This window comes from Leuciscus leuciscus (genome assembly GCF_965113295.1).
Source record: "Leuciscus leuciscus genome assembly, chromosome: 16".
In the NCBI taxonomy this organism is placed as follows: domain Eukaryota; kingdom Metazoa; phylum Chordata; class Actinopteri; order Cypriniformes; family Leuciscidae; genus Leuciscus; species Leuciscus leuciscus.
The window spans coordinates 17,563,955-17,591,471 of NC_138740.1; the positions used below are offsets into that span (position 1 = coordinate 17,563,955).

Sequence of the window (27,517 nt, forward strand, 5' to 3'; positions counted from 1 at the left end):
GTCATGATATGTTCTGACAATAAAGAGTAGTTTAAAACCACAATTAACGCTCTGGTTTCTACAACTTTCACTTAGGAGCAAAAATCTGCCTTTAAACTTGAAAGAAATAAAGATTTGACATTTATCGTGATAATTATCGATATCGACTGATATCAAAAAAAATATCGTGATATTTTTTTGGGCCCATATCGCCCAGCCCTACGTTTAACCCCTAGCTGCAAGCAATGGTTTCCACTGGAGTGGTTTTGTTAGTCAATGCTGAAGGGCACCAGAAGGGTGAGTAGAGCTGCATTTAAAACAAGTCAAAACAGGGATGGAGTCACTGCTGGTAAAAACACGGGAGGGAGGGAAATGAGACGAGACAGGTTGATTCAAGATTGTTGTGTTTGCGGTTTTGTAGAGATTAGGCAAGTACTTTCATGACTGATCTAGCATACTAATTGTTTTACTTTTTGTTGTAGATTTACTTTGTTAAAATAATCTTGTACTTACTTGTCTCTAAGCCGTGATTGTTAGACGGACCTAAAGAAAAACAAGATTTGTTTAAGCAGGTTATGCCTAGTTCACACTACACAACTTTAAACGTCGGGAGATCGCTGTGCTGTTTAGACTACATGACTTGCTCTGGAGTCTTGAAGTCGTTGTGGTGTTCACACTATGTGACACTACGTAAATGATCTGCAACAGGGGGTTACACACTACACGAGCTGACAACAACTCTGTCACACAACGACTCTATCCGGTCCCAAAACCACATTTTGTCACGAAAACATGCGCAAGAAGTGGAATGGGAAATGGCGCATTGTCTATTTGAAAATGGACGGCGGGACAAAATTGGTGGGCCATACATATACATATATTTACATTTTACACTTATTCATTTGGCAGACGCTTTTATCCAAAGCGACTTACAAATGAGAACAATAGAAGCAGTTAAACTAACAGTAGGACAACAATAGGCCTATGTAAGTGCTATGACCCTTCTCAGTTTCTTTAAAGCGAATTTCGTTTTTGTACAAATTGTATCTTAATTTTAATAAATGTTTCATCAACCAATTGCCAATTTAATAAATAAAAAGCAAATATAGCAGACAATATATAACCGTGACATTGAGGCGCCGGTGCGCCGCGTTCACTTGCATTGCATTGTTAAAAGCCTTTCTTTAAAGCGAATTTCGTTTTGTACAAATTGTATCTTAATTTTGATAAATGTTTCATCAACCAATTGCATGTATATAATAAATAAAAAGCAAATAGACAATATAATAACCGTGATATGGAGGCACCGGCGCGCCGCATTCACTTCATTGCATTGTGAACTTGAGCGCATCTCATCGTGAATGAATGAAACTCAGCGTAGGCCAATGCCTCATACATTAGCATTAAATATCTTTGCTGCATCCTTTCTAGAACAGACAAGGGCTTTCTTGCAGCTCGCATCAGCAGAGCATTGCATCGTCCATAGACCGCAAAACAATCAGCGGATGGCGGGCGGGTGCGGCTTTGAAATTTGGTCAAAAAACGTTGGTGCGAATGATGAGTTTTGTCATTTGACTCACGTCATAACCGTCATCACCAATTCTGAAACCGGTACACCCCTAATATATATTTTGTTTGCGCAATGATCTGTTTAGAACCCCGAAAAAAAAAAAAGAATATGGGTTGAAAGGATGGATAAGCACACGCGGGCAGCAGGGATTGTCTGTCAGAGAGAGTTGGAGGTGAGTAAAACATTATAATGAAAAAGCAGCTGCATGTTGTGGTTTGGCAACGATGGTTACAAATACAAAAGGCTTTTGTAATGTCATAACAAGCTGATCATTGGCTGTTGCTCGTCGCGACACGTGACACCACAGGCTATCGAGTCGGCCGACAGCTCCAGATATTTTGCATGCTAGATATTTGTCTGGCGTCGGCGATGTGTCAGCGAGCGTTTTTGATGCGTCGTTAAGTATTTCACACTTAAAGATTGGCGAGCGCGGATCACGCGCAGATTTGCACGCGATTACAGCCCGACCTGTCGGCGAGCTCGTTAACTTGCAAATCGGGCTTAAAATCCTGTAGTGTGAACTAGCCATTAGACTCTGATAGGCTGTGTTATGCCGTCTACAGACTGTGCGATTCCGGCAACCTAATAAGATCATTACAAATCACACTGCACAACGTGGATCTAATAAACTTGGGTAGGACATGTATGTAGACTGTACGATGATGGTACCTATTGAATCGTAGGCTTCAACGCAAGTTAGTATAGAATAAAATGTCATCAGCATGTGGCAGTGGTAAACAAATAGAGCAAGTCTGAAGCAAGTTGTGTGTTACTCTGATGGTGTTTTGTGTTTGTGTGTATGACCCTGTGCACCGCCTATATGAGTATTGATGACCATGTTTTATGAACAGGATGCTTACGCTGGTCTCTGATTTATCATGGCTTCCTATTGTGCCTCCTGTATTATTGTGGTGGTTATTGGTTCATTTGGGTAAAAAGGCCGTTTTTGGTAGTTAGTTTGTTAACATTATATCACTTAAATATAGTTAAAAAAATACAGGTCGCCTATCCTGTAAAACTGCACATTGTCACAGTATTTTTTATGGTGAATTTTTGGCAACCACAGTTTTTAACATTGATATTTAGAAATGTTCCTTGAGCAGCAAATCAGCATATTAGAATGATTTCTGAAGGATCATGTGACACTGACGACTGGAGTAATGGCTGCTGAAAATATAGAATATTACTGTTTTTACAGTTTTTTTTTAATACTTTTTTTTTAATACTTTGTGAGCATAAGAGTATCCTTTTAAAAACATTTTAACAATCTTATCGACCCCAAACATTTGAATGGTGGTCATTCATATATTTTATTTTTTTAATTTCACTCATTTGGTGAATTGCAGAATTACAATAGAATAGAATAGAATAGAATAGAATAGAAGATTTAAAAAAGATTTTTAAATTCTCTTTTTTTTGGCATATATATGAATATAAACTTTCTTCTGTGTGAAATGAATATTGACACAGGGTCAGTCACGTGTGTTCTGATAACGTGCTGATGGCCTTTAGTGGAACAGCCTCTTGATGGTCTGCAGGTGCTACTGGACTGTTTTTCATGTTTGAACAGCTGTGTTTTATATGTACTACTGATAATATTCCCACAATTTCTGAGCAATCCTTTTCTCACATCTATAAAAAATAATTGGTTGTCCAAGTGTTATCCATGTTGCTTATTTAGATAATTTTTTTTAAGAAAGGTGTTATCTGCTGTATGCAAAATAAATAGACTAATTCCTTTATAAGAAAAAAAAAAAAAATCTAGTTTTTTTACGCTATAAAACCCTCTTGGAAAAGTCATGTCTCTACTGTCATCCCCTTTAAAACAACACTGCTAAAACCATACATGCAAGCAGACGCCTTTGTACCATCATGTACCATACGTAATATTAAGAATAATTTGCTTTAAACGTAAGAACACATACTGTGTGAACACCTGTGAAGAAGTATGTCTGATCAGGGTCATATTAACCCAAAAATAGCAAATTATTGATGGTTTCCTTAAGACACCGCACATTAGCGCCCCTACGCGACAAAAGCAAATAAAACCCATTATAATCGGCGATGCTGTCTACACTGGATGTGGCGTGACACGACAAATTCCGACAGTTAACTGATGTCTTGTTCTGTTTCTGACATACTTCAAGCTTCTTTTCCGTGGCTTATTGGGCTTAAACGCTCAAATACATACAAAATGTCTTGGCGAGTATTCAGTTAGATGCAATCAGTTTTGGAAAGTAATAGTTGAGAGAAAACGCATGTTGTGTAAATGGATGTCTCGTGGTATCTAAAATCTATATTTTTCAAGGTATCTTATTGAAGTTGGAAATTTCAGTACCGTGACAAGACTACTTCTGATACAAAGAACAAAATTGATTTTCAACGGTCGCTTTGTCACATCTTGTGTAGACAGCCTGAAGCTGTTGCAGCGCAATGCGACAACCGTCGTGTCCGGTATAGACACTTTGTTAGTCATTCAGACGACTCAAAACTAGTGTAGCTGATTTAAAAAATATAGATTTTACAACCCCTAAAATTAATGAACCATTAAGTGTTTGACAAACAATATAACAGTTGCTCTCTGAGATCGTATCAGATTGGTCCTCATTTTCCATTCACCCATGTGAGCCATTACCTAATTAAACCAGTTCATAAAACCCCTTGTAAATTATGCCAAAAGATACCTTGACCTGTTTGGTCCCATTGATTATACTGTACAGATGATGTGAGACAGATCCTGATAATCAATATCCCTGCTTATGTGTTCAGGTTTGCATTTTAGCGAGTGTGCGTTTGCAGTGCACAGAACAAAATTAGTCAATGGTTAAAAATCTGGATGATAATAAAACTGTGTATTAGCTTAGAATTTCTTGCGGCAAAACTATCAACCTTATTCTGTGATCAAAATTCATAGCAGAACTGTGTAGTAAATGCTGCACTAGAATGGACAACAAACAATGCTTTGCTAGTAATTTTCACTGTTTTTACAAGTTTCACTGATAAGAGCGCTATTTGTGTTTTGATGGCCCTAGCGACCTGGACTGGTTTAAATACATTGTCATAGCACACTGTCACATGACGGGCAACCTAAATGTTTACACAGGCCTTGTGTTTCACCTTTGGTTTAGGATTTCATTAGCTCAGTCAGTCACAACAAGGGAAACTGGGTTGGACAAAGGGCGAGTGCGACCCATGGGAAAAGACCTATCCTTTCCCCTACCAAGGGCTCTCATGATTGCTATGATTACCAAAGGAAATTCCATCATCTTTCCTTCTTCACCAGAAGATAGGACAGCCTCGATCAAACACTGCTGTAGCACGCTCATATTCATATAATAGTTTATTTATAAGCACTTATTGCAATTTCCTCACTTTTGTTGTAGCTTCCTCCTATTGTATAGCTTTGCTTGAGATAATTACATGCCATAGTCCCTATAGTCTCGTGGATTTATTTACACTAATTCAGATACAGTTTAATCTGTATAGACACTGTCTAGATTTTATGGTTTCATCAAATCATTTTTGGTATCACAGGGCGTATCAACTTCTAAAATAGTTATGTTAGCCTTATTAATAGTCATTTGGCAGATTATTATTACTTGTAAAAGACTTGTGACTTTAAAAGATTAGTATACACATATTAGAATCCATTTCCAGAGAGCTCTAAATCCAGCTTATGTGTGTTTACTCTGTCGGTTGATAAGGAGTCTTCTGTCCACTAGAGCACGTGTTCTGACTCCGCCCACCGTCTCAGTGTCTGCCTGTTTACTCGTGGAGCAGATGGATACACTAGAGATCCGAACTGAGAGAGACTACACAACAAGGAAAAATGTTTTTAAGGATGACTTGCTAAATTTGCTCTGAATACGTTTATCCGTTCAGTCACTCTAAAGCTCAGAAGAACCTAGTAGTTGCGGGTGTGTTTTAATGGTTTCTTCAGCATGTGGTAGAAGGATGGAAAAACTCTAGTGAACTCTAGTTGCCTCACCACTGTCCGGCGTAAAGGATGACTTTAGGTGGTCTGGCGACTGCTTTAAGCAGCTCCACAGAATGCCTGTCTGCTCACGATGGAATACAAATACTGCTGCAAAGCGGCTTCATGTACAGGGACAACATCAACCGATTGTAAGTTTGAAAAAGATCAGCATATGTTTTTATCATTGAAGTTTATGGAGAAGTTTTCTGTTTTCATCTCTCTTTTTTCTTTCTTTGTTCTTATTTAATTTCTTTAAGTTATTTTTTAATATATTAATTTAATTTATTTTTTCTTTAATTTAATTATTTCCTTATGGGTCTATGTTGTGATTTATTTATTTATTTATTTTGTTTTCTTTTTATTTCATTTTTTTTTTATGAACATTTTGGGGTCCTTTTCTTTTTTTTATTTCATTTTTTTTCTTCGTTTTAATTTTATTTTAATCTATTTTTTTCTGTTTTCTCTCATGCATAGATTCCAAAGTTCATTTATATTACAATAGCATTCAGGGCTCCAGACTGAAAATATTAATTTGCGCACATTTTTTTTTGCTGAGATCGCCACTGGCGACAATATAAATGTACATGTTATGGTTAAAAATGTCATGGCTTTTTACCTACGTGTTCTGTGATGAGTGGCCCATAACATCTTGTTGTGTTGACGTAATAAAATGAGATGACACGCAGCAAAGTTGCAGTGGAAAAAAACCTCAGTGAGATTATCTTTTAATTTTTGCTGTTTTCTGTTACTGCCTGAACTTCACATTATTTGTAGCACAGTCATTCATAATCACAGTAAGATTTGTACTTAATTAGCACCTTTTAGTAAACAATTAACAAAATTTCAGCTTTCAAATTCTGTCAATTTTATCACGAAATACAAGCAATAAATGTCGTTTTGGTGCTCTTTAATGTGGCCTGGCCGATCGCCCAATCAGCATTTCAACCTTGGAAAGAGCTTGTATTAAACAGCTTGAGAACAGTCATGTCACGTAATGTCAAATTTACCTCAGAAAAGCCATTCAATGGCCATAAACTTGTTAGTCAACTAGAAAAATAACTATTGAAAGGGGCATTTTGCTAAATATATGCACTATATCACATCATCCTTATATTTTTACGTAACCTGTTGTCTACATGAGAAAGAATGCAAGGAGCTAAAAATCACATTCAACACTACCCATATAGTTTCATGTGAAGAGCTGCCTTTCACCAAATTTACCTCTCAGATATCACTAATGAAGAAAAATAGATTGGGTGTGTGCAAGACATGCATTAGGAGGAGGCCAAACTATACTCAGTGGCCAAGTGATGCTGACATTATTATAGTCTGTGACACTGATTCTGTGCAAAGAACAATTCTTTTTAGCTGCGTGTAGTTCTCAAGTTGGAAAAGCAATTCAGTTCCTACTTTAAGTGAATCTTAGTTCCCAGGACATCCACAAGATGGATGAAAATGATTATTCTGTAAAAGGAGGGCAGATGTGACAACACATAACAAAATAAAAAAAATTTGGGGCACTTAAAAAAAAATTGGAGCCAATGGATCCTTAGTTAATTTTTTTGTCTGGAGTCCTGCCATTGAGCTCTTTATCGTTGATGTCATGACTGAAAACTGTTGTTTAGTTTATCTAACTAGTAAATATGCATGTATTCGTGTCGCATGGCGATTGAGGGAGTCAAAACAAAGTATAGTTTTACACCTTACCTCACTCACACACCATCTTCCTGTCCTCAGTAAACAGGAAGTCCTTGCCGCGCACACGTTTTTATCATTATGCAGAAACAGAACGTTCCATTCAAGCATGCTGCAGACCACACAATCTCGTTAAGTGTGAAAATATGGTACTGTACCAGTGCAGACGCATCATTACATTTTAACAGTGATTTATGTGTAAATTAAGCATCATTACAAAGTGTGATCTAAGATGTGGCCTTTTTTGTCTTTACATATACTGTACAACATTGACATGTTTTGAATGTTTTAAAGGGTTAGTTCACACAAAAATGAAAATTCTGTCATCATTTACTCCACCCTCATGTCGTTCCAAACCCGTAAGACTTTCGTTCATCTTCGAAACACAAATGAAGATCTTTTTAATGAAATCTGAGAGCTTTCTGTCCCACTTTGACGCTTCAAAAAGTTAAGAGATCGTAAAATTAAACAATATGAATTGAGCAGTTTAGTCAAAATTTTCTGAAAAGACTTGATTGCTTTATATGATAAACATATTTAATTTAGGCGAGAACGAACCTCATTGGTTCTTGCTGAAGCTCAAACGTGCTGCGTAACACAAGAATGAATCTCATTGGTTCTCGCACGTCAAGAGAACATGCTTGAGCTTCTGTTTACCACAACTGATGTGTGAGTCGATGAATGTTTATGTGATTAAAAGCCTAAATTCAATCTGTTCATCATATAAAGCGATCGTGTCTCTTCAGAAAATTTGGACTAAACGTCTCAATTCATATGGATTAGTTTTACGATCTGTTTATAAACTTTTCTAAGCATCAAAGTGGTAGTTGTGTAGCTGTCAATGGAGGGACAGAAAGCTCTGATTTCATCAAAAAGATTTTCATTTGTGTTTTCATTTTTGAGTGAACTATCCCTTTAAAGCATTTAGAATAAACAAACTCTCTCAGAAACATTCTTTTGATTATGCAGACTCTCTCGATTTATATAAATCAACGGATTCAGAAATGTACGTGGAGAGTAACACCCATGCAGCTGGTTTCAATAATGACTCAAACTTGATGCTGTCAATAGAGACGTTGATGAAGTGTTCGGTTCTGCATTAGCCTACACGTTTGTCATCTCTTCTTTCTGTCTTTCCCCTTTTTCTGCTGTAACACACAAACCACTGCTTGAATGAAACCATGTGTGTTATTATTTCAGTGTACAGTGCGAGGAGACAGTCAACCGTAGATTGAAGTGTGGTTGGACAGTTCTTGACCGCTGTAAATCTGCCACTTTATTTGTATGCTTCTCTTGAGTTTGTTAGTTACTGTGGTGGGTATTCAGTGAATAGTTGTACATTGTGAAAAATGTTTTCAAGAGTAGAAGGATTTTTGGGATTTAACTGGGAACTTCCTTATTGAATCGACTCAGATTGCTCTCAACTGTAGGTTATTATGTCCAGCTCGAGGGGGACATTAGAGAAATTTGTGTTTCTCAAACGTACTTTGTGACTTTAATCCCGTCTGAATATGCCATGTCTGTTTTTCTCACACAACCTCTGTGAAAATTTCTGAGCAAATTACCTACTGTTTTTCGGCAAACTCAATGGTCCTCTGAGAAATCAAATCCCGCCCGAATTACGAATGTCTGTGATTGCCGATATGGTATTATACTAACGCTTTCCCTCATGTTTTTTTTTTTACCTACCTGAGCTACCATTTGTGCATCAATCTTCCGCATGCTTTCATTCCATTTCAACATGGTGTCAAACGAAATAGAATTATAAAATTAATAAATAGATTTATTAAGCTGCAAAGACTGCCCGTTTTAATATCACCGTCAGGTACTTGTCTAGACATCTCTGCTCACTTATGTGGTTAATTATAAACAGCCACTTCTATAAACTTATATGAAGTTTATTTAAAGAGGGTTTTAATAATAAATAAAAGATCGATAAATAATTCATAAACAAATCCTATACTTTATGCAAACACAGCAGATGATCTTCTCTAATGCCCACGTTTAGAAAACACACACTTCCACCTCTGTAATAAACACTGAGATGTCAGTTTAGTCCGAATCACAGATGTCGGGTGATAAAAATTGTAATTCAAACTAGTCCTGTCCGAATAGGGCTTTAGTGTACTTTTTGAAACCAATATTAAAAAAATGAAGAAATAAATCACCTAGAAATGAAAATTCGGTCATTATTAACTCACCCTCATGTTGTTCCAAACCTGTATACCTTTTTGTCTATGGATCACAAAAAATAAATGTATTCCAGTTTTCAGAAGCCATACGGTATGTTTGTGTGATGAACAATCAGAAATATCAAGTCGGCATTTATTTTCTAAATGATTTTATTGTGAATGATTCATCCATTTATTTATTTGTAAAAAAAAATTGTACCTCATAGTTTTTAATCAAAATGTCTTAAGTTCATCTTCTGGTGATCTTCTTGACCTCCCTACATTTGTTTCCTCTATGATAATCTGTTTCACTCTTAACAATACGTAAGAAAAGATCTGTCTCAACTTCCATTTTTTCCACTCTGGTGTCCGCATGTAATCCCTGTATTGTATTTGAACAAAAAGAAAAGTGTGAATATGTGGAAGTGCAGATGACATCTAAGAGCTACAATGGTGGGAACTTGAAAAGCGACTTTAATTTTGATCTGTTCATCACACTGGATTACTGTATGACTTGCAGTGTATCGTAAAACTATCATAAACTGACATGTGGGTGCATAAATAATGATATAGTAAATAACGGTTACACATTACAATAATACATTCTTGTTAACATTAGTTAATGCATTGACTAACATAAACTAACAATATGTTTATAAAGCATGTTAACTGATGTAGTTAACTAATGTTAACAAATGAAGCCTTATTGTAAAGTGTAAAATTTCCCTTTTAATCATTCAAATTACTGACTAGTCATACAAACTTTTGTTTAAAATACATTTTTGTAGCACAGAAACATTTATAGCACAGAATGTATTGAGTTAGTTTTATTTAGAAAGCTCTTAAGCCCAAATATGCTGCAAAAAAAATCCTATTAGAAACACTCCTTTATAGTAGTAATAAAAAAATAAAGTAACAGGTTCATGATTAACAACAGATCATTGAAGAGATACAACATACTTTAGACAATAGACACACACAAAGTCACATGTACACTCCCATAATACTTCATTCTCACGTTTTTTGAGCCGACACACAATAACACCCTCGTAAAAAGACATATGGTTATGCACATGACTCAAAAGCAGACGCACACACACAAATGAATCTGTGCTTCTCTCACTTCTCTGCTCTCTCTGCGATTCACAATCGCTCTTGTTTTACAGTCTGCATAGTCTGAATGTCATTGATTGGAAGGAGATATGTTGCTTGGTATTATTCAAAGAACAGAAACTCGCACACACAGATCCCCCAGCTGTCGCAGTGATGGGGAACAGAGTGTTCTTGTTTGCGTCCTGGACAGAGAGTTCGATGTGTGAGCTAATGCTTTCAAAAAGGAGTCCTCCCATATTCCCTACTGAACTCAGTGTCTCATGTTCCACTCAGGATTTAAAACGCATCAGAGACATTCATAGAAAAGATAGAAATAACGGTGTTTCTTTCACATGATAGACACAGTTAAGATGGCTAATTTAAAAATGAAATTAATTTCTTAGTGCCGGCAAATAGTATTTAAAATGTCTGAAAGTAACCTCTGGGAAGTGCACCCACATTATTTAAAGTGGCCATGTTATGCCCTTTACATAGTCTTGATTTTGTTTTTGGGGTTTACAATAGGTTTTCAAGCTTGAATGTTCAAAGACACCTTATTCTTCATATATTTAACATTTTTACTTCTCCCAGTCTGTCTGTAACACTAGTTTCTCTCTCTATGAAGCCCTTTCTTCCGAAAATCGCAGTGTGCTCTGATTGGTCAGCTGGACCAGGGTGTTGTGATAGGTCAACTGCTTTGAGCGTGTTTTGTAAATGTCACACCCCTTACCATAATCGCAAGTTTCAACTCACGACTAACGCAACTCAACCAGGCCTGGCCTCTTTTTTTCCCGAATGCCTTGGGAAGGAATAATTTACATGAGGAATATTGTGATGTATGCTTCCGGAAGAAAACTCAAGACTATAATCAAGGTGTTTTAGGGAGTTCAGAAACAGTGCTTACTGATATAGAGAGAAATTCCCTTTGGAGTGACTTTGCCGACCGTTTTAATGCTCTTTGCTATTCATTGTGATTAATTAGAGCTAAACAAGCTTTCTGCGTTTTTAAGGAAATGAAAAAGAGAGAAACATTGTTCAATAAGTCCATTGTATTCCACCCAAAAAGTCTTGACACACATCCCAGGAGCGCTTAAGTACTTAAGAAGTTCAATTCAATTCAATTCTCATTTATTTGTATAGCGCTTTTCACAATACAAATAGTTTCAAAGCAGCTTTACAGAAAATGCATGTGTCTATATTACAGTTTAGAGTGATCTGTTATCAGGCGACTGTGTCCAAGTAATGAATTTCAGAAATGTAAATATACAAATTACGCAGTATGCAGTTAGACTTATGATTTTCACCTGATGGATGAAATAATGGGAGAAAGAAAAAAAAAATCACATTGAAGAAAGGCACTAATTCATAGTTAGAGACCAGGGCTGTGTCCTAAACCATTAATGCACATTTTAAGGGGACAGCCATTTGTAGTGGTGTCCCAAACCATAATGGATGTTACTGATTTAGTGTACTCATTCATTCCCATAATGCACCTAAATAATGAATTTACAAACAATGTTAATTCAATGGCTAGCTACTTGAGAAAACCCATTCGAATTGAGAATTGGGCCTAATAAATCCCCACATCTCACTAGAAGAGGGTCTCCCATCTGCAGCACTTCAGGCGCAAAAGTATACTTCGGCTGTCCGGGTTCTGCTACAGTCCGCGCATTGTTTCCGAGACGTAATTTTCACCATCAGGAGGGTCCGTGGACATCCGTTCGCACTGTCCGCGTTCAGCTCAATTTTAGTGTCTGTGCGGACGGTGTGCGCGAACAACAGCACATGTGCGAACAACAGTACACGTGCGAGTGATTTGAGCACTTGAAATCTAAGACTAGATAGTGCGCACGCGCCGAACATGTCTTTCCGTGCTCACGGCCAGAGGCACGTGCACTCAACTGTACGCAAGACGGAGTGTAACGTAGAAAACGAAGTATACCTGGGCCATTAGTGTCCAAATTCACTCTTCATTTTCATTAACTTATTTAGTACACACTCACTCAGAAATCATTTTCATATACTGATTGGGTGCTCAAGAAACATTTGCTTGGTGAATAAAAGTATTTATTTATTTAAAAAAAATCTTACTGACCCCAAACTTTTAAACAGTAATGTAGTAATACACATGATCTCTATTTCTGTCTCTTTCTCTGACCTCAGCATCAGTGAGAGCTTTCTAACAGTGAAAGGTGCTGCCCTTTTTCTTCCACGTGGGAATGGCTCCTCCTCTTCCTCATCCTGCTCCTCCAGAATTACAGGACAGCGCAGCAAACATGCAGGTATGGGCATCCAGTAGACAACACATGCAAACAAGGAAATAAAAAGCTTATGACCATTTATGATTAATGAACGATTTTACTCTCTTTGTGCAGGGGACCTTCAGCAGCACCTGCAGACCATGTTCACTTTACTGCGACCAGAGGACAACATCCGTCTGGTGAGCTCCACACACAATCTCACACACAGTTACTAGCTCTCTACCAAAACCTAGTGAGCTGCCCATGTAGGCAATACAGTTGTGGAAAAAATCAAGCCACACTGCATGAATGCGTCATAGATAATAAAATACCAAAATGCATTGCAGCAACCTTAGTGAATTCTAAGACGGGAAGATGTAAATCATTTTAAAAAGCTAAAAGGCTTATCTAAAATATTGTTTTAGATGCAGGCTGTGCGGTTGACATTGTAAATGTTACAGCTTACAACTTTCATACAGTGACAACACTACAAAACATTACAGTATAGGTTAAAATAATTAATGTAATAAAAGGCAAAATAAAAAATATATACACTATCAACAGTTTGGGTTCGGTAAGATCTAATGAAGTCTCTAATGCATTTTGTATAACTCTATTATACAAAAATACAGTAAGAGCTGTAATATAGTGGCATATTATTGCAATTGAAAATAACTGTTTTCTATTTGAATGTATTTTAGAATGTCATTTATTCCTGTGATGTGGCAAAGCTGAATTTTCAGCAGTCATATATCCAGTCTTCAGTGTCACATGATCCTTATTATTTTAGTTTAAACTGTGTCTAAGTTGTGAAAAGAAAATTGTTTTTGTTTATTTAAATGTTTTGTAACATTATAAATGTCTACTGTCCTTTTTTTCATCAATTTAATGCATCCTTGCTCAAAAGCACACTATGCAGTTTCTGTTTTTCTCAAACAGCGACCCCTAGAGTCGCTGTAGAGTACTTGGATTTAACGTTACTGTCGTAAATACCACTCACGCAGAGCCGTCTCTGCACTCTTCTGACCGCGCTTTCTTCGTTTCCTTCTTCGACTCTGCCATGATTCACGTCTGAAATGTGTGCTAGTGTCTTCCATATAGGCTGCTTCATATGTTGTTGATGTATGTGACGTCGTGCCGTAAAGCAAGTCATGATTCTCGGGGCGCCACTCTTTTTTGCTATCGGGATGATTCGCCCTACTACGAGTTCGTTTACCATCGAAATTATTTCGAAGCTGTTATATTACGGTACAAATCTTGCATAGTGTGCCTTTAATAAAAGTATTTAAAAAAATTCCATAAAAAGCTAAAAGGCTCATATATTGATACAATGTTTTTCTGAATGGACTCTCTGCCTTCCCTACAGGCTGTGCGGTTGGAGAGCACCTTCCCCCAGTGCACCCGCTACATGGTGGTGGTCTCCACTAATGGTAGACAGGACACAGAAGAGAGCGTGGTGCTGGGCATGGACTTCAGCCCTTCGGACAGGTCTGTGTGTGTGCTGTTGCTTGTACTGTTAAGTTAAACCAATCAAATGTTTTAACGGCAAATAAGTAATTTTTTGGGGGGTGTTGCAGTTCCTTTTCCATAGGCATGGTGCTTCCTCTGTGGAGTGACACACGGATCCACCTGGATGGTGACGGGTAGGTGTGGCATATCTGTTAAAAACTGACAAATGCACATCTGATTCTCCTGTACTGTAGGTTGTTCAGATAGTGTTTCACCCCTCTGTTTTCTTCACAGGGGTTTCAGTGTGTCTACAGATAATAGGATACACATATTCAAGCCGGTCTCAGTCCAAGCCATGTGGTGGGTGCTTTTCTTTTCTTCTTGAGATTCATTAAATATAGTTTTAAGTAGTGATGCACTGAAATTTGTTTTTGACATTAAGGCTTTCATATTTATTTTGTGCTGTAACTAGTTGTAAAGAGGAAGAAATTATTAGTTCACGTTTGCTTGAATTGAGGCGGACAGAGTGATCTGTCACGTCACATTAAAGAGCACCAAAAAGACGTTTATTGTTTGAATTTATTGATAAAATGTACAGAATTTGAAAGCAGAGACTTTGTTCCATATCAAAAGTAACAAAGCACAAAGATTATTGTGTTTATTGGATGAAAGGCGCACTACAAATAGAGTTTAGTAACATTTTGTTTTTGCATATAATAAATAATTGTATGCATCTAATTTAATATGTGATTATGATATATTTTGAAAAAATTCAAATGATTAATATGAGTGCTTTGACATTAAACTTGATTTATTGAATCACTTGACCCTCATTTGTTACTTAAGGTTTTGATTAATATCAAAACTGGGCTATTATTGTACCTAAGAAAGAATTTTGGTATCAGTCCAACCTTGATATGGTGGCATGTTTTGATATAGAGCACCTCTTTTTCTCAGGTCAGCCCTGCAGTCTCTTCATAAGGCCTGTGAAGTGGCCCGCTGTCATAACTACTTCCCCGGCAGCCTCTTCCTGACCTGGGTGAGCTACTACCAGAGCCAGATGTCCTCAGATCAGTCCCGCATCAACGAGTGGAACGCCATGCAGGACGTGCAGTCCCACCGCGCAGACTCGCCTGTGCTCTTCTCTGATGTGTGAGTACTAATTTGTCAGTGGTCCTGCAATTTGAGCGAATTGAAGCGTTTTGATGCATCATGGGACTTCATATATATTTTATAGTGCCCTGGTATGCTTTTTCGAATACTACCTTTCATGTAGTGTGTAATATAGCTGATTGTGAATGTAAAAGGTCTGCAAAGTTTCAAAGATCAAAGCACCTGACAATGTTTCATTATTGGACTCGGGCTTGAATTGATACGCTAAAACCAACCCCATTGTTACTGTTCATATCAGGTACTGAGGAAGCCTCTGGAGCTGAAATTTAATTTAGAGTAATGGGTATTTTGTTTCTGACACGCACTGTAAGCAGTAGATCAATCACAACAGATTGTGCCATCTGACCAATCAGAGCAGAGCAGGCTCTTGAAAAGGAGGGGTTTAGAGAGACTGAATCATTGATTCAATTTCAGACACTGAGAAAAGAGGGGATGCTGCAAAGAAAGTGTTTTTTGACCCTGGATGCATGAAACCCTATTGGAGGAGACCCTCAAAACAAAATTAGGAACCTTTATAATAGCATAATAGAGGCACTTTAAAATAAGACACTTTTTTCTAAATACCATTCATTAATCATATATTTGGCCTGCAAAGTTGTACTAGTGGATGCGTGTTAGATTTGAACAAAACATTTAATTTTTTATTTCTTTTGAGTGGTTTTGAAGCTTCAACAGAATTGTGAAAGTTTTTTTTGTGTGTGTCTCCAGGCCAACTGAGCGAGAAAGAACAGAGAGACTCATCAAGAATCGCTTGAGAGAGATCATGATGCAAAAGGACCTTGAGAACGTCACCTCAAAAGATGTATGATGCAAATACACATCCTAAAAATCCCTTCCTGGATGACTTTATTAATTCTGTAGAATCTTCTCATGTGTACTCAGCTCACGCTGTACCTGCACACACACTCCTGTTTAGATCCGCACGGAGCTGGAGATGCAGATGGTGTGTAACCTACGGGAGTTTAAGGAGTACATTGATAATGAGATGATCGTCATCTTGGGGCAGATGGACAGACCCACAGAGATTTTTGAGCATGTTTACCTGGTGAGAGTGATGTCACCCACACATTTTAATCATACATTTCAGTTACGTTGTACCATCAGTCATTTTTGAATTGTACCTAATTATAGGGTTCTGAATGGAATGCATCTAATCTGGAAGAACTACAAAACAGCGGGTGAGTTTTGTTGACATCCTCGTCTCTGAAAACACTCTCATGCCTGCAAGTAGAAGATACTTTGATGTTTTAGCCATAAACCTGTTATCTTTTATATTCTCTTTGAAATCTGTTCCTGGCGTTAATGATTAAACAGATTTTCGGTTATGTCTTTGTGTTTACCATCAGGGTGCAATACATCCTTAATGTGACGCGGGAGATCGATAACTTCTTTCCAGGGCTATTCGAGTACCACAATATCCGGGTTTACGATGAAGAGGTCACAGACTTGCTGGCTTACTGGAATGACACTTACAAGTTCATTTCTAGAGCCAAGTGAGTGGGAATAGCCTCCTAATGCTCACTTTGGAGTAAAATGCACTGCTGTTCTAGCTGTCATTGTTATAAAGTTGTTTCAAACTACTTCTGCTACGTTTGTTATGTCAGAATTACCACAATTGTGAGTTGACACCCCTGAGATTCTACTTTGAATCATTTTAGTAATGCTCATAATGGATCCATCTATGGTTTTGTTGTTAATGGGAGAAAAATACTTTATCACTACATTATTCTAGGGATATAACTCTATTAAAAACCTGGATGATACTGATAAAATATAACCGATAACTAATACAAAGATTATAATCATTATTATATTAAATATTAATACAATATTGAAATTAAAAATATTTGCTTAAAATGCTACAAGTTAATTTAGGCATCACAACATTGTAAAGTATAAAAAAAATTAACATTGAGCAAGCATTTTTCAGTATATTGTGCAACCCTTATTACCATCCTTTATATGCACTTGAAAAATAGAACAAAATGGCACACCTTGTAACACTGTCTATAATAAAATGGCATATTAAAATATGTTGAGGTGTCTAACTAGCTGTTACTGCTGCAATTGCTGACTTTTTTTAAATGACGACACAATCAGAATTCTTTTCAACAATTTGTTTTTACTGAATTTTATACAAGGAAACAAATGAATAATACAAATGCTCACAATCCAAATGAATAAGAACTTAGAAATCAAAAGTCAAAATTTTCATCAGATTCAGGTTTGACAAGGTATGAACAGTTTTCAGTCAGAAACTCGAAATTACGGTCATTCTGATATAATGTGAGCACAGCATTTGTATAAATGAATGGTAGTTTTAGGTTCAAAGTCTCTTCTTTCAGAAGAAAGGTTTCTAGGTTTCAGATAAAGTCTTAATTCAAATTAATTGTTAACCTATGTTTTAGTTTTTCTTTACCAACATGTACTAGCAGCACTACATCCATTTTTTTTTTAAACATGACTAATCTGATACCTACAGGAAAGCAGGGGCGAAGTGTCTGGTGCATTGCAAGATGGGCGTCAGTCGTTCAGCCTCCACTGTGATCGCATATGCCATGAAGGAGTACGGATGGGACCTGCAGCAGGCCTTTGAGTATGTTAAAGAGCGGCGGGCCGTCACCAAACCCAATCCATCGTTCATGAGACAGCTGGAAGAGTATCAGGGAATCCTGGTGGCAAGGTAAATATGTCATTTGAAAGTGTGTGAATAGTAGTAAATGTCTGTGTGCATTCAAATATTTAAACATGTAAAGTATGCCACTCACTTAAATGACTGTAGACATGTTCACCTCCATGTTAATGACACTGTTCTTTACACAGTTGATTATAGGGCTCTGATTGTTTTCTTTGAGAAGTTACAGTGGCTGTTCGACCACATTCCACTTAGTAACTTGAGCGTCTTTGATCGTGTGCTTGCGTCTCAGAGATTGTAGGTTTGTGCATGTGGGCTTTGGTGTGGGTGGGTATGCATTTGCAACACAATGCACTTTGCACTTCCTGTAAAATTACTGAATGGGGTTATTCAAATTTTTTTTTAAGGTCTGACAAAACCACTCAATCCAAAGATGGATCCATATTATACACATTCGTAACATTTTTCCCCTGGAGTTTATATTTACATCATTTTTTCCATTCTTTCCATTCAGTTAAAACAGTTCAAACTTTTATTTGTCACATACACAATGGTGGCGGGTCATGTTGCTGAATACTGAATGTGTAAATGTAGGCGACTAGGTGGTAATATGTTTATTTTAAAATCATAACAATAATATGTTAAAAAAAACACAATCGTGACTATTTCAGACTGACCCATTTTTGCAGCTTAGTTTTCATAAATTATCTGGGTTTATGAAACTTAAAGTACACTTCCGTTCAAAAGTTTGGAGTTGTTGTTTTCTAGGAAATACATTATTTTATTCAGCAAGGATGCCATAAATTGATCAAAATATGACAGTAAGACATTTAAAATGTTACAAAAGATTTCTATTTCGAATAAATGCTGTTCTTTTGAACATTTTATTAATCAAAGAATCCTGAATAAACCCATATCACGGTTTCCACAAAAATATTAAAAAGCACAACTGTATTAAACATTGAAAATTAAGAAGAAGAAGAAAGAAAGCATATTAAAATGAAAAGTATCATGTGACACTGATTGAAGACTCTAGAAATGGCTGCTGAAAATTCAGCTTTGCATCACAGGAATAAATTACATTTTAAAATATATTAATATAGAACACAATTATTTTAAATTGTAATAATATTTCACAAAAATAATTATTCTACTGTGTTTTTGATCAAATGAATGCATCTTTGGTGAGCACAAGAGACTTATTTCAAAAGCATTCAAAAGCGACCGACCCCAAACTTTTAAACAGTAATATGTCTATTAATGCATACTCTTTTATTTCAGCAGAGCCAGAGAAATACTGTTTTCCATGGTTTGAGATGAACAAATTAGAATTTTGTTGTAGTTATTTATACCATAGTTGACATTTCTTCATGACTTGTCTGATACCGCAAGCTGTCATGTGTACTGTAAGTCTGTAAATAATGTGCTGTCACAGTCAATAGTCGCTCAGCTGATTAGAGCAGAGGGTGTGAAATAAGACAAATGTGTTGCGAGTGACTCGTTGCTCTTCTGCAGAACTGTGTTATGATTCATTAGCATTTTGCTTCAAAAACGGCTAAATATGTTAAACTTGTTATCTTAGAGATGCAAAAGTTTGATATGCACTGAAATTACTGGCCTTACTACAATGACCAATAATCAACTGTTTGTGCAGTGTGAAACACACAGAATATGAAAATGGCATGTTGTTACTTACAGCAGATGATCTCACTTAAAACTAGCCCAAACACAATGTAACATCGTAACATGCCTCCTTTTTGATTGTATTGGTTGTTGCCACTCCCTGCATGTTTTGTTTACTCGAGCTTTTTCTTTTCTCCATTCTAGCAAACAGAGACACAATAAGTTGTGGCGTTCCCACTCGGATAGTGATCTGTCGGACCACCACGAGCCGCTCTGTAAAGCCACTGCTGCACAGTCTCTCGGACGCTCCAATTCCCGTAACCAGACCTTCGGCCAGACGTCACCCTCGATACAGGAGCTACTGCAGACTCTCACACCCACTGGAGTTAAGGAGCAGGCGGTGCCTGATACCACACCCTGGTCAGATACTCACATTTACAACGGCCTGGGGAACCCAGACGACAACCTCCATGAACCCACAGAGACCCCCTTCATCCCGAGACCCAGGGCTGCCACTGTGGTCCCAGAGGCCAGGTCTGATGTCACCTCTGTGACCGTTACAGAGGCGGTCTCACTATGTCGTCCTCATCCTCCCGCTGCTGTACATCACCCACCTTCGTCCCCCAGGCTTCTCTCAGATGCAAAGGCCAATCAAGTACTGCCTGAGCAGCCTGAGATGTCCAATCTTGTGCCTTTGGAGAAGTCTAGTCCAAAGGTCCTCTCATCTATAAACGTTAGGAGTAGGACTCCTGAGCCATGCACAGAGGCCCCGGACTCCTCAGGGCTGCAGGATATCAGCCAGCAAGTGCCTAACACGGAGACGGACTGTGCGGGGTTAAGTCACAGCAGTGATGAAGACCACCACCCCAGTGCCACATGTACCACCCCTCCCTCCACTCTAAGCACAGACCGCATTGACTTCTTCAGTGCCAGAGAGAAGTTCCAGGGCCTTTCTCAGGAGGGTCAGATCCGCGGGACTTCTGAGCAGGCGTCGCAGCAGGTACCTCGGGACAAAAGTCCGAGCGTAGAGACCAAACGGCTACTTCCTGACAACCCTATTAAAGAGGAGGAACAGAAAAAGGTAAGGGGTAATGAAGAATGGTGGGATTGTGGAGTGTTTGAAACTTCCCGTATTAGTATTGAAAATTCTGTCATCGTTTACTCACCCTCATGTCATTCCAAACCTGTACTACTTGCTTTCTTCTGTGGGACACAAGTAAAGATGTTTTAAATACTGTCCATAAAATGAAAGTCAGTGGGGAAAGTTTTACAGGTTTGGAACAACAGGTTCAGTCACCTGTAAATGATGACTGAATTTTCATTTTGTGGGGGCTTTTCTGTTAAAAGAATCAGCAAAACTTAAAGTATAATGATGCATTAATGTGCTACCATTCTATAATTTCTATAATTTTAAGTTTAATTAATTTCTTACTTGCAGAAAAAAACAAAAGCACAGTGTTAACCATCAATAAAATAAATAAATCTCTATGAATGACTTAAAATGTTTATTTAGATAGCTGGAGAAATCTTTGAATGTATCTGTCTTAATATTATGTTATCGTCCTGCAGCAAGGCAATAACGTTCCAGAGAGTAAGTGTCAAACTTTATTAAAATCAGGATCCGTTCTCATATCGTGTCTCACCATAACCATGTTTGAGTGAAGTCTCATGCCCCACACTGCCACCCACTGTTGATGAGAAATGTTGCATGGGATCATTCATCTGTCATGGTGTTGATCAATCTGCTGAAGTTGCATTTGAGTTTTATGCACACGTAGAGTGAAAGGTGAATTGTGTAATTTTGTGGCATTTAAAATGCTTTTACCCATTCCAGTTCCATGTTCCCGTTTACACTAAAAGAACACCAATCGTATATTGACTAACTGAAAAGTTCTAACAGTAGCTGTTTCCATCCCAGTTGCAAATTGAATATATACCAAAAATCTGAAAGTCCCCAAAACAACTGGGAATAAAGCAGCGTTTCCATCCGATGTGTTCAAAAGAACAAAATTGCCGCAATATTTTAATGCAAATGAAAGTTGGAATCACTGGAAAGCCACTGTGGCTCTTTTATTAAATGTACTTGATTGTTCAGTAATAGTAGCCAGTCATCTGTCAGGTTTTGGCTCCCGCATTTTAGAATGACCAGAGAAACATGTTTATGAGGAGCTAGCTCCTCAGTCACATGACTAGTTGAAACAAAAGTCACATGTTTTTTTTATATGAGTCTATGAATTTATTCCACCACCCAGAATGCCATAGCAATTACTTGGTAATGCCCTGGCAACACCCTAGTATGAAGGTTTAGTACGGGCAAGCATTGTTCACATTTTATCTACTTATTTTTGCAATTCTGCTTTGTGACACTAGAGGCACAAAAATTATACACTTCACCTTTAAATCACAAAGTAATGGACATACATATTCGATACAACTGACCACCCCATGCCCCTGTGTTTCTGCTACAGGAGAGCTGCAGTGTCTCAGTCCATAACATAGTTTCAGAAATGGAGTCCATACAGCACAGCGTAACCCCTCCCCCCCTTCCTACCAGCCAACCTGTTTCCAGTAGCAGCAGTGAGGAAGAGGAGTTCACTCCAGTCACATCAGCAGAAGCTGAAACTGAGAAGGCGGAGCATGGGAAAGATTGGCCAGAGGGCACCGTGCGGCGAGCCACCAGGGAGCTTGAGCAGAAGATCAAGCAGGTGGTCTCGTCAGTGGCACCGGTGTCCTCGGCCCCCGCATGTCCCTCGCGACACTCCCCCGTCAACACCAGCAGCAGAGAGAGAACTGAGGAGACCTCAACCCACACACACCTCACACCTGATCCAAGCACTGTGTCAACACACCATCACCAGCCTCAGAACAACACGGACAAGATGGAGAAAGACGAGAGTGTTTCGGCTGAAGAGGACCGAACAGGAAGTGAAAGTGAGCGACGACTCGGGGAGGGAGAGCACAGGAACACCGGCCTCAGACACTCCAGACAAAGCCATTCCGATTCATCTAGCTCTTCTCCAGGTGTGGTTCTCCAGCTTGAGGGAATCACCGAGCAGGAGAGTTACACTGACTCTGACTGTCCCCTGGTACGCTGTCCAAAGGACATGAGAGAAACCTGGGAGACCCTGAAAGAGCTTGGGGCGTTCCTCTGGCAGGTGAGTGGCTGCTCGGACAAGAGGCTCAGCCAGCCTTGGTCAAGGAGGGAGCATAGAAAGGGCCGGGCGTCGCGAGAGAGGACCAAAGAGGTGGAGGCTCGGATCCGGCAGGCTGGACTGACCCCACCCTCAATGATGAAGCGCTCGGCCTCGTTGGCCAAGCTTGGGTCGTTGGAGCTCTCGACCGTTGACCTGAACGAGCTCGACTTGATTCCCGCCTTACTCCCTGCTCCCACCAATAAGCCACGGCCCCACTCGTACAGTGACGATACCTCAAAAAAGAAGTGTGTTTTGCCCCGTTGCACTCCTGCTCTCCCTTCCTCCTCTGCCTCTCCTGTTTCGTCCACTGGATCTCATTCGCCCGGACACGAAGAGAATAATGATGAGACTGAAGAGGCGGAGTATAGTGACTGTGATGTCATGCCCATGCCACTGCCACTCTCCTCACCCTCCAATCAATTTTGGAGGGAGGATAATGCACAGGAGGAGGCAGGTTACGCCCCGTTACCTGCTCCTGCCTCGATACCCGTGGCAACACGCCAACAGTATGGAAGGACACATCCCCTGCGGAGGCTGAAGAAACGAACTGTTAACCCTTACCACACTATGTGACTTTTATTCTGTATGTGTGAGTGTATGTTTGTGAGTGCAAGAGTGAATTTGTGATTTAAAGGGATAGTTCATCCAAACATGATAATTCTGCCAACATTTACTGTCAATCCACACCTGTATGACTTTCTTCTGTATGATTCCACTGTGTTCCACAGATTCCACTTTTTGGTTGCCTTTTTTCACCATTAATTGAAAGTCAATGGGGTCCAAAACAACCAACTTTCATTGTATGAATAAAAACATTCTTCAAAATATCTTCTTTTATTTTTCCGCAGAATTAACAGTCTTAGAGTTTTGGATCAACATGAGGGTGAGTAAAGGATGACAGAATTGTAATTTTTTGGATGAACTATCCATTTAACTTGCCACGCATACCTCAGTGGGCCTTATCCAACCGGAAATCAAACAAAATGTGGACATTTTAGAGCACAATGTGATTTGAATGTTTTTGGTGGGATTGATGGCTCAAAAAATAGGAATTGTGTAATCCTGACCCATCATTTGAGTAGAAAAACTGCTGCTCTGTTGGAACAATGAAGTGCTGTGACTGATATTCTTTTTGCACAGTGTCTATCAGGTCGCTCTTTCAGTACTATGGTAGTACATTACCACTTCATCCTTTACCTGTCAGTTTATGAACGAAAACCACAATGTTCTCTGCTGAATTGGATTCTGGAGGTGTGTGTGAGTATATGTGTGTGTGTTGGGGATTGAAGGAGAGCCATAGATGAGTGTGTTTAAATACATACAGAAAAGAATGACATGTAATTGTGAGTGTAAAATTATTACAGATGTGAGATTAATATGTGTATGCATGTTGGTTTAATGAGAATGGGATCAGTTCTGTGGTACTCGTAGAATGTAGAGTTTATGGGCCTCAGTGTGCGTATGTATATTTTGTGGATGTGTATGATATGTATACTTAAACATGGGCGTGTGTGTATTTCTGGTCTGTTTTCAGTGCAGTTTCTTTCTTCAGCATTTTCTGTTTTATTAAAGGGACAACAAAAAAGAGACATGGGGTATTTTAATATGCACTTTTTTATTATTGTTTTACTTTTTTTTTTAAACTGTGGTTTGTATTCTGGAAGCATGCTCACAGAGTATGTGTTTAGAGTTGCTTGTAAGGGTTTTTGTTGTACAGTGCAGAAAAGAAAGAAAACTGAAATGTGTCTTTCTGTTTGTTGTAAGACTGGAAAAATATTTTCTCTTTTTATTGTGCATAAACTGTGACAATTAAAGAAGATTTCAAATTCACAAAGTATTTTTTGGTATTTTGGGGGAGGGGGTATTTTATGACCAGGTTCCCACGGTCCTAAAAAAAAACACACAAAAAAACAACAGAACACTTCAAGTTTTATTTAAAAAGTTTTTTATTTTTTGATGTCTAAAAAAATGTCATCTTAAAATGTCATGGTAAATTAATTTTCAAACAATTTTCGTAATGAATATACAAATAGAAATTGCTCTCTCCAGTCTCTATAAAATAATAATCATTATCCAGTAATCATGAATGAGAATTGAGAAAGTAACTTTCTCTCACGGGTCAATTTGACCCCCATTGGAATGAATGGAATGTGAGGATTTTTTTTTATTTGTCTATATATATATATATATATATATATATATATATATATATATATATATATATATATATATACATAAAAGATCTGGCACAATCCAGAACAAAAAAGAAAACACACAAACAGGCATGAGACTATACATTACCAATGCAGAACACACTCACATGCATATCTATCTATCTATCAATCTGACAATTTTAGAAATGACAATCTGCAACAGCAAATACTAAAAATGATGAATAAAAATAAAATAAAACAAAAATAAAAAGTCTGTCTGTCTATTTATGATAAGTTTATATATATCCATCTATCTATCTATCTATCTATCTATCTATCTATCTATCTGAAACAGTGGGCGAACGCTTCTTGGACACAGGCCGGGAACTGATCACTCCCGGTCGGGTCGCCTGGGTGAGGGGGTCTGAAGTTGAAAGACCCGAAACCCCTATGACCCCAGGTACTATCACTGATGATGTGTCCAAGAGTGCATCACAAGGTGTATGTAACAATCAAAGAAAGTGCAACCAGAGCAGCGCTCAAGGAACTACCTCGTTGTGACGCAGGAGGGACTATGCCGGCAGACATCCCAAAGTGCCCAGAACCTCCACACTCCAGAGGACCTTGGTGAGACGCAGGAGGAGCCGAGCCCGGAGTCACCCCACAGCGCTCAGAACCTCCATGTTCTGGAAGCCCAAGCACCAGGCATCCCACAACACCAACGGCGGGTTAAGTGGCCTCCAGCCAGCAAAGGGAGTGAGTGGCATCAATTTGATGATGATGTGGATGGTATCCTGGAAGCTACGATGAAGGGAATAGCAGACAGAAAACTCCAAACAATGACAACCATGATAACCAGCATCGCCACCGAAAGGTTTGGCTTAGTAGAGAAGCACGCTGCTATAAACCAGTACTCCAAGAACCGCAGGGCAGAGAAGATTGCACAGCTGAGACAGGAACTCCGACTCTTGAAGAGGCAGTTCAAGGGGGCAACCGAGGATATGAAGCCAGGGCTGGCAGAACTACGGGGCATCCTCAGAAAGAAGCTGCTGACCCTCCGCCGAGCAGAGTGGCATAGGAGGCGGGCTAAGGAGAGAGCCAAAAGACGAGCTGCCTTCCTTGTTAACCCCTTTGGGTTTACCAAGCAGCTGCTAGGCCAGAAGTGCAGTGGCCAACTCACTTGCTCAAAAGAGGAGATAGACGCCTATTTGCATGACACCTATAGCGATGCAGCCCGGGAAGAGGACCTTGGCGAATGCAAACACCTCATTACTCCACCTACACCAACCATTGACTTCAACATCAAAGTACCCAGTTGGAAAGAAATGCAAGCTGTTGTTAAAGCTGCCAGAACCAGCTCAGCACCAGGACCTAATGGTGTGCCATATCTGGTGTATAAGAGGTGCCCCAAGCTCTTGCATCATCTGTGGAGGATCCTGAGGGTCATCTGGAGGAGGGGGAAAGTTGCCCAACAATGGAGATCTGCAGAAGGGGTGTGGGTTCCGAAGGAAGAGAAGTCAACCACCATAGAGCAGTTTAGGACCATCTCGCTGCTAAACGTCGAGGGGAAGATATTCTTCAGTATCCTTTCCCAACGGCTGTCAGACTACCTCCTAAAGAACCAGTACATCGACCCCTCTGTGCAAAAGGGAGGGATCCCAGGGGTTCCCGGGTGCCTTGAACACAGTGGAGTGGTGACACAACTGATTAGAGAGGCTCGTGAAGGGAAAGGAAACCTGGCTGTACTATGGCTGGACTTAGCCAATGCGTATGGCTCCATACCCCACAAGCTAGTGGAGGTGGCATTGGGGAGACATCATGTTCCGAGCAGCATCAAGATCCTCATAATGGATTATTATAACAACTTTAACCTGAGGTTCACTTCCGGCAAAGTTACATCTGAGCGGCATCGTCTGGAAAAAGGGATCATCACTGGATGCACCGTGTCAGTGATTCTCTTTTCCCTGGCCATGAACATGCTGGTCAAATCCGCTGAGCCGGAATGCAGAGGCCCCAAAACCAATTCCGGAATCCGTCAGCCCCCCATCAGAGCATTCATGGATGATCTAACAGTAACAACTGTAGCAGTCCCAGGATGCAGATGGATTCTCCAGGGCTTAGAGAGGTTAACCACCTGGGCGAGGATGCGTTTCAAGCCGGAAAAATCCAGGTCGATGGTACTGAAGAGAGGGAAGGTAACAGACCATTTCCACTTCTCCCTAGGAAGTACCCAAATCCCATCAGTCACAGAGAAGCCTGTGAAGAGCCTTGGGAAAACCTTTGACTGCTCTCTTAAGGATGCCGCTTCTATCAGGGCAACAAATGAACAACTGGAGAGCTGGCTGACGACAGTTGACAAGTCAGGCCTACCGGGGAAATTCAAAGCTTGGTTATACCAACATGGAATCCTACCTAGGATATTGTGGCCATTGTTGGTGTACGAATTTCCAATTTCCACCGTGGAAGGATTTGAGAGGAGGGTGAGCAATTACCTTCGACGGTGGTTGGGCTTGCCAAGAAGTCTGAGCAGCATCGCCCTCTATGGCAAGAAGAACAAGCTAACGCTA

At 39.2% G+C, this 27,517-nt stretch overlaps 1 protein-coding gene across 2 annotated transcripts in view; it reads left to right on the forward strand.

The window, feature by feature from the left end:
• Positions 1-24,631, forward strand: part of ssh2b (slingshot protein phosphatase 2b) — a 32,115-nt gene extending 7,484 nt beyond the window's left edge. The window contains exons 1-14 of one of the 2 annotated variants that reach the window (XM_082142147.1): positions 3,870-5,674; positions 12,647-12,765; positions 12,859-12,923; positions 14,090-14,211; positions 14,301-14,366; positions 14,467-14,532; positions 15,130-15,324; positions 16,054-16,147; positions 16,262-16,390; positions 16,477-16,523; positions 16,692-16,838; positions 17,828-18,028; positions 19,808-20,684; positions 22,072-24,631. In XM_082142147.1, the coding sequence (XP_081998273.1) occupies positions 5,556-5,674; positions 12,647-12,765; positions 12,859-12,923; positions 14,090-14,211; positions 14,301-14,366; positions 14,467-14,532; positions 15,130-15,324; positions 16,054-16,147; positions 16,262-16,390; positions 16,477-16,523; positions 16,692-16,838; positions 17,828-18,028; positions 19,808-20,684; positions 22,072-23,370 (3,546 nt within the window). In that variant the 5' untranslated portion in view covers positions 3,870-5,555 and the 3' untranslated portion in view covers positions 23,371-24,631. Of the gene's footprint in view, positions 1-3,869; positions 5,675-12,646; positions 12,766-12,858; positions 12,924-14,089; positions 14,212-14,300; positions 14,367-14,466; positions 14,533-15,129; positions 15,325-16,053; positions 16,148-16,261; positions 16,391-16,476; positions 16,524-16,691; positions 16,839-17,827; positions 18,029-19,807; positions 20,685-22,071 lie in introns of those variants that run through there. The other variant, XM_082142148.1, reaches the window with a different exon arrangement.
• Positions 24,632-27,517: the final 2,886 nt, after the last annotated feature.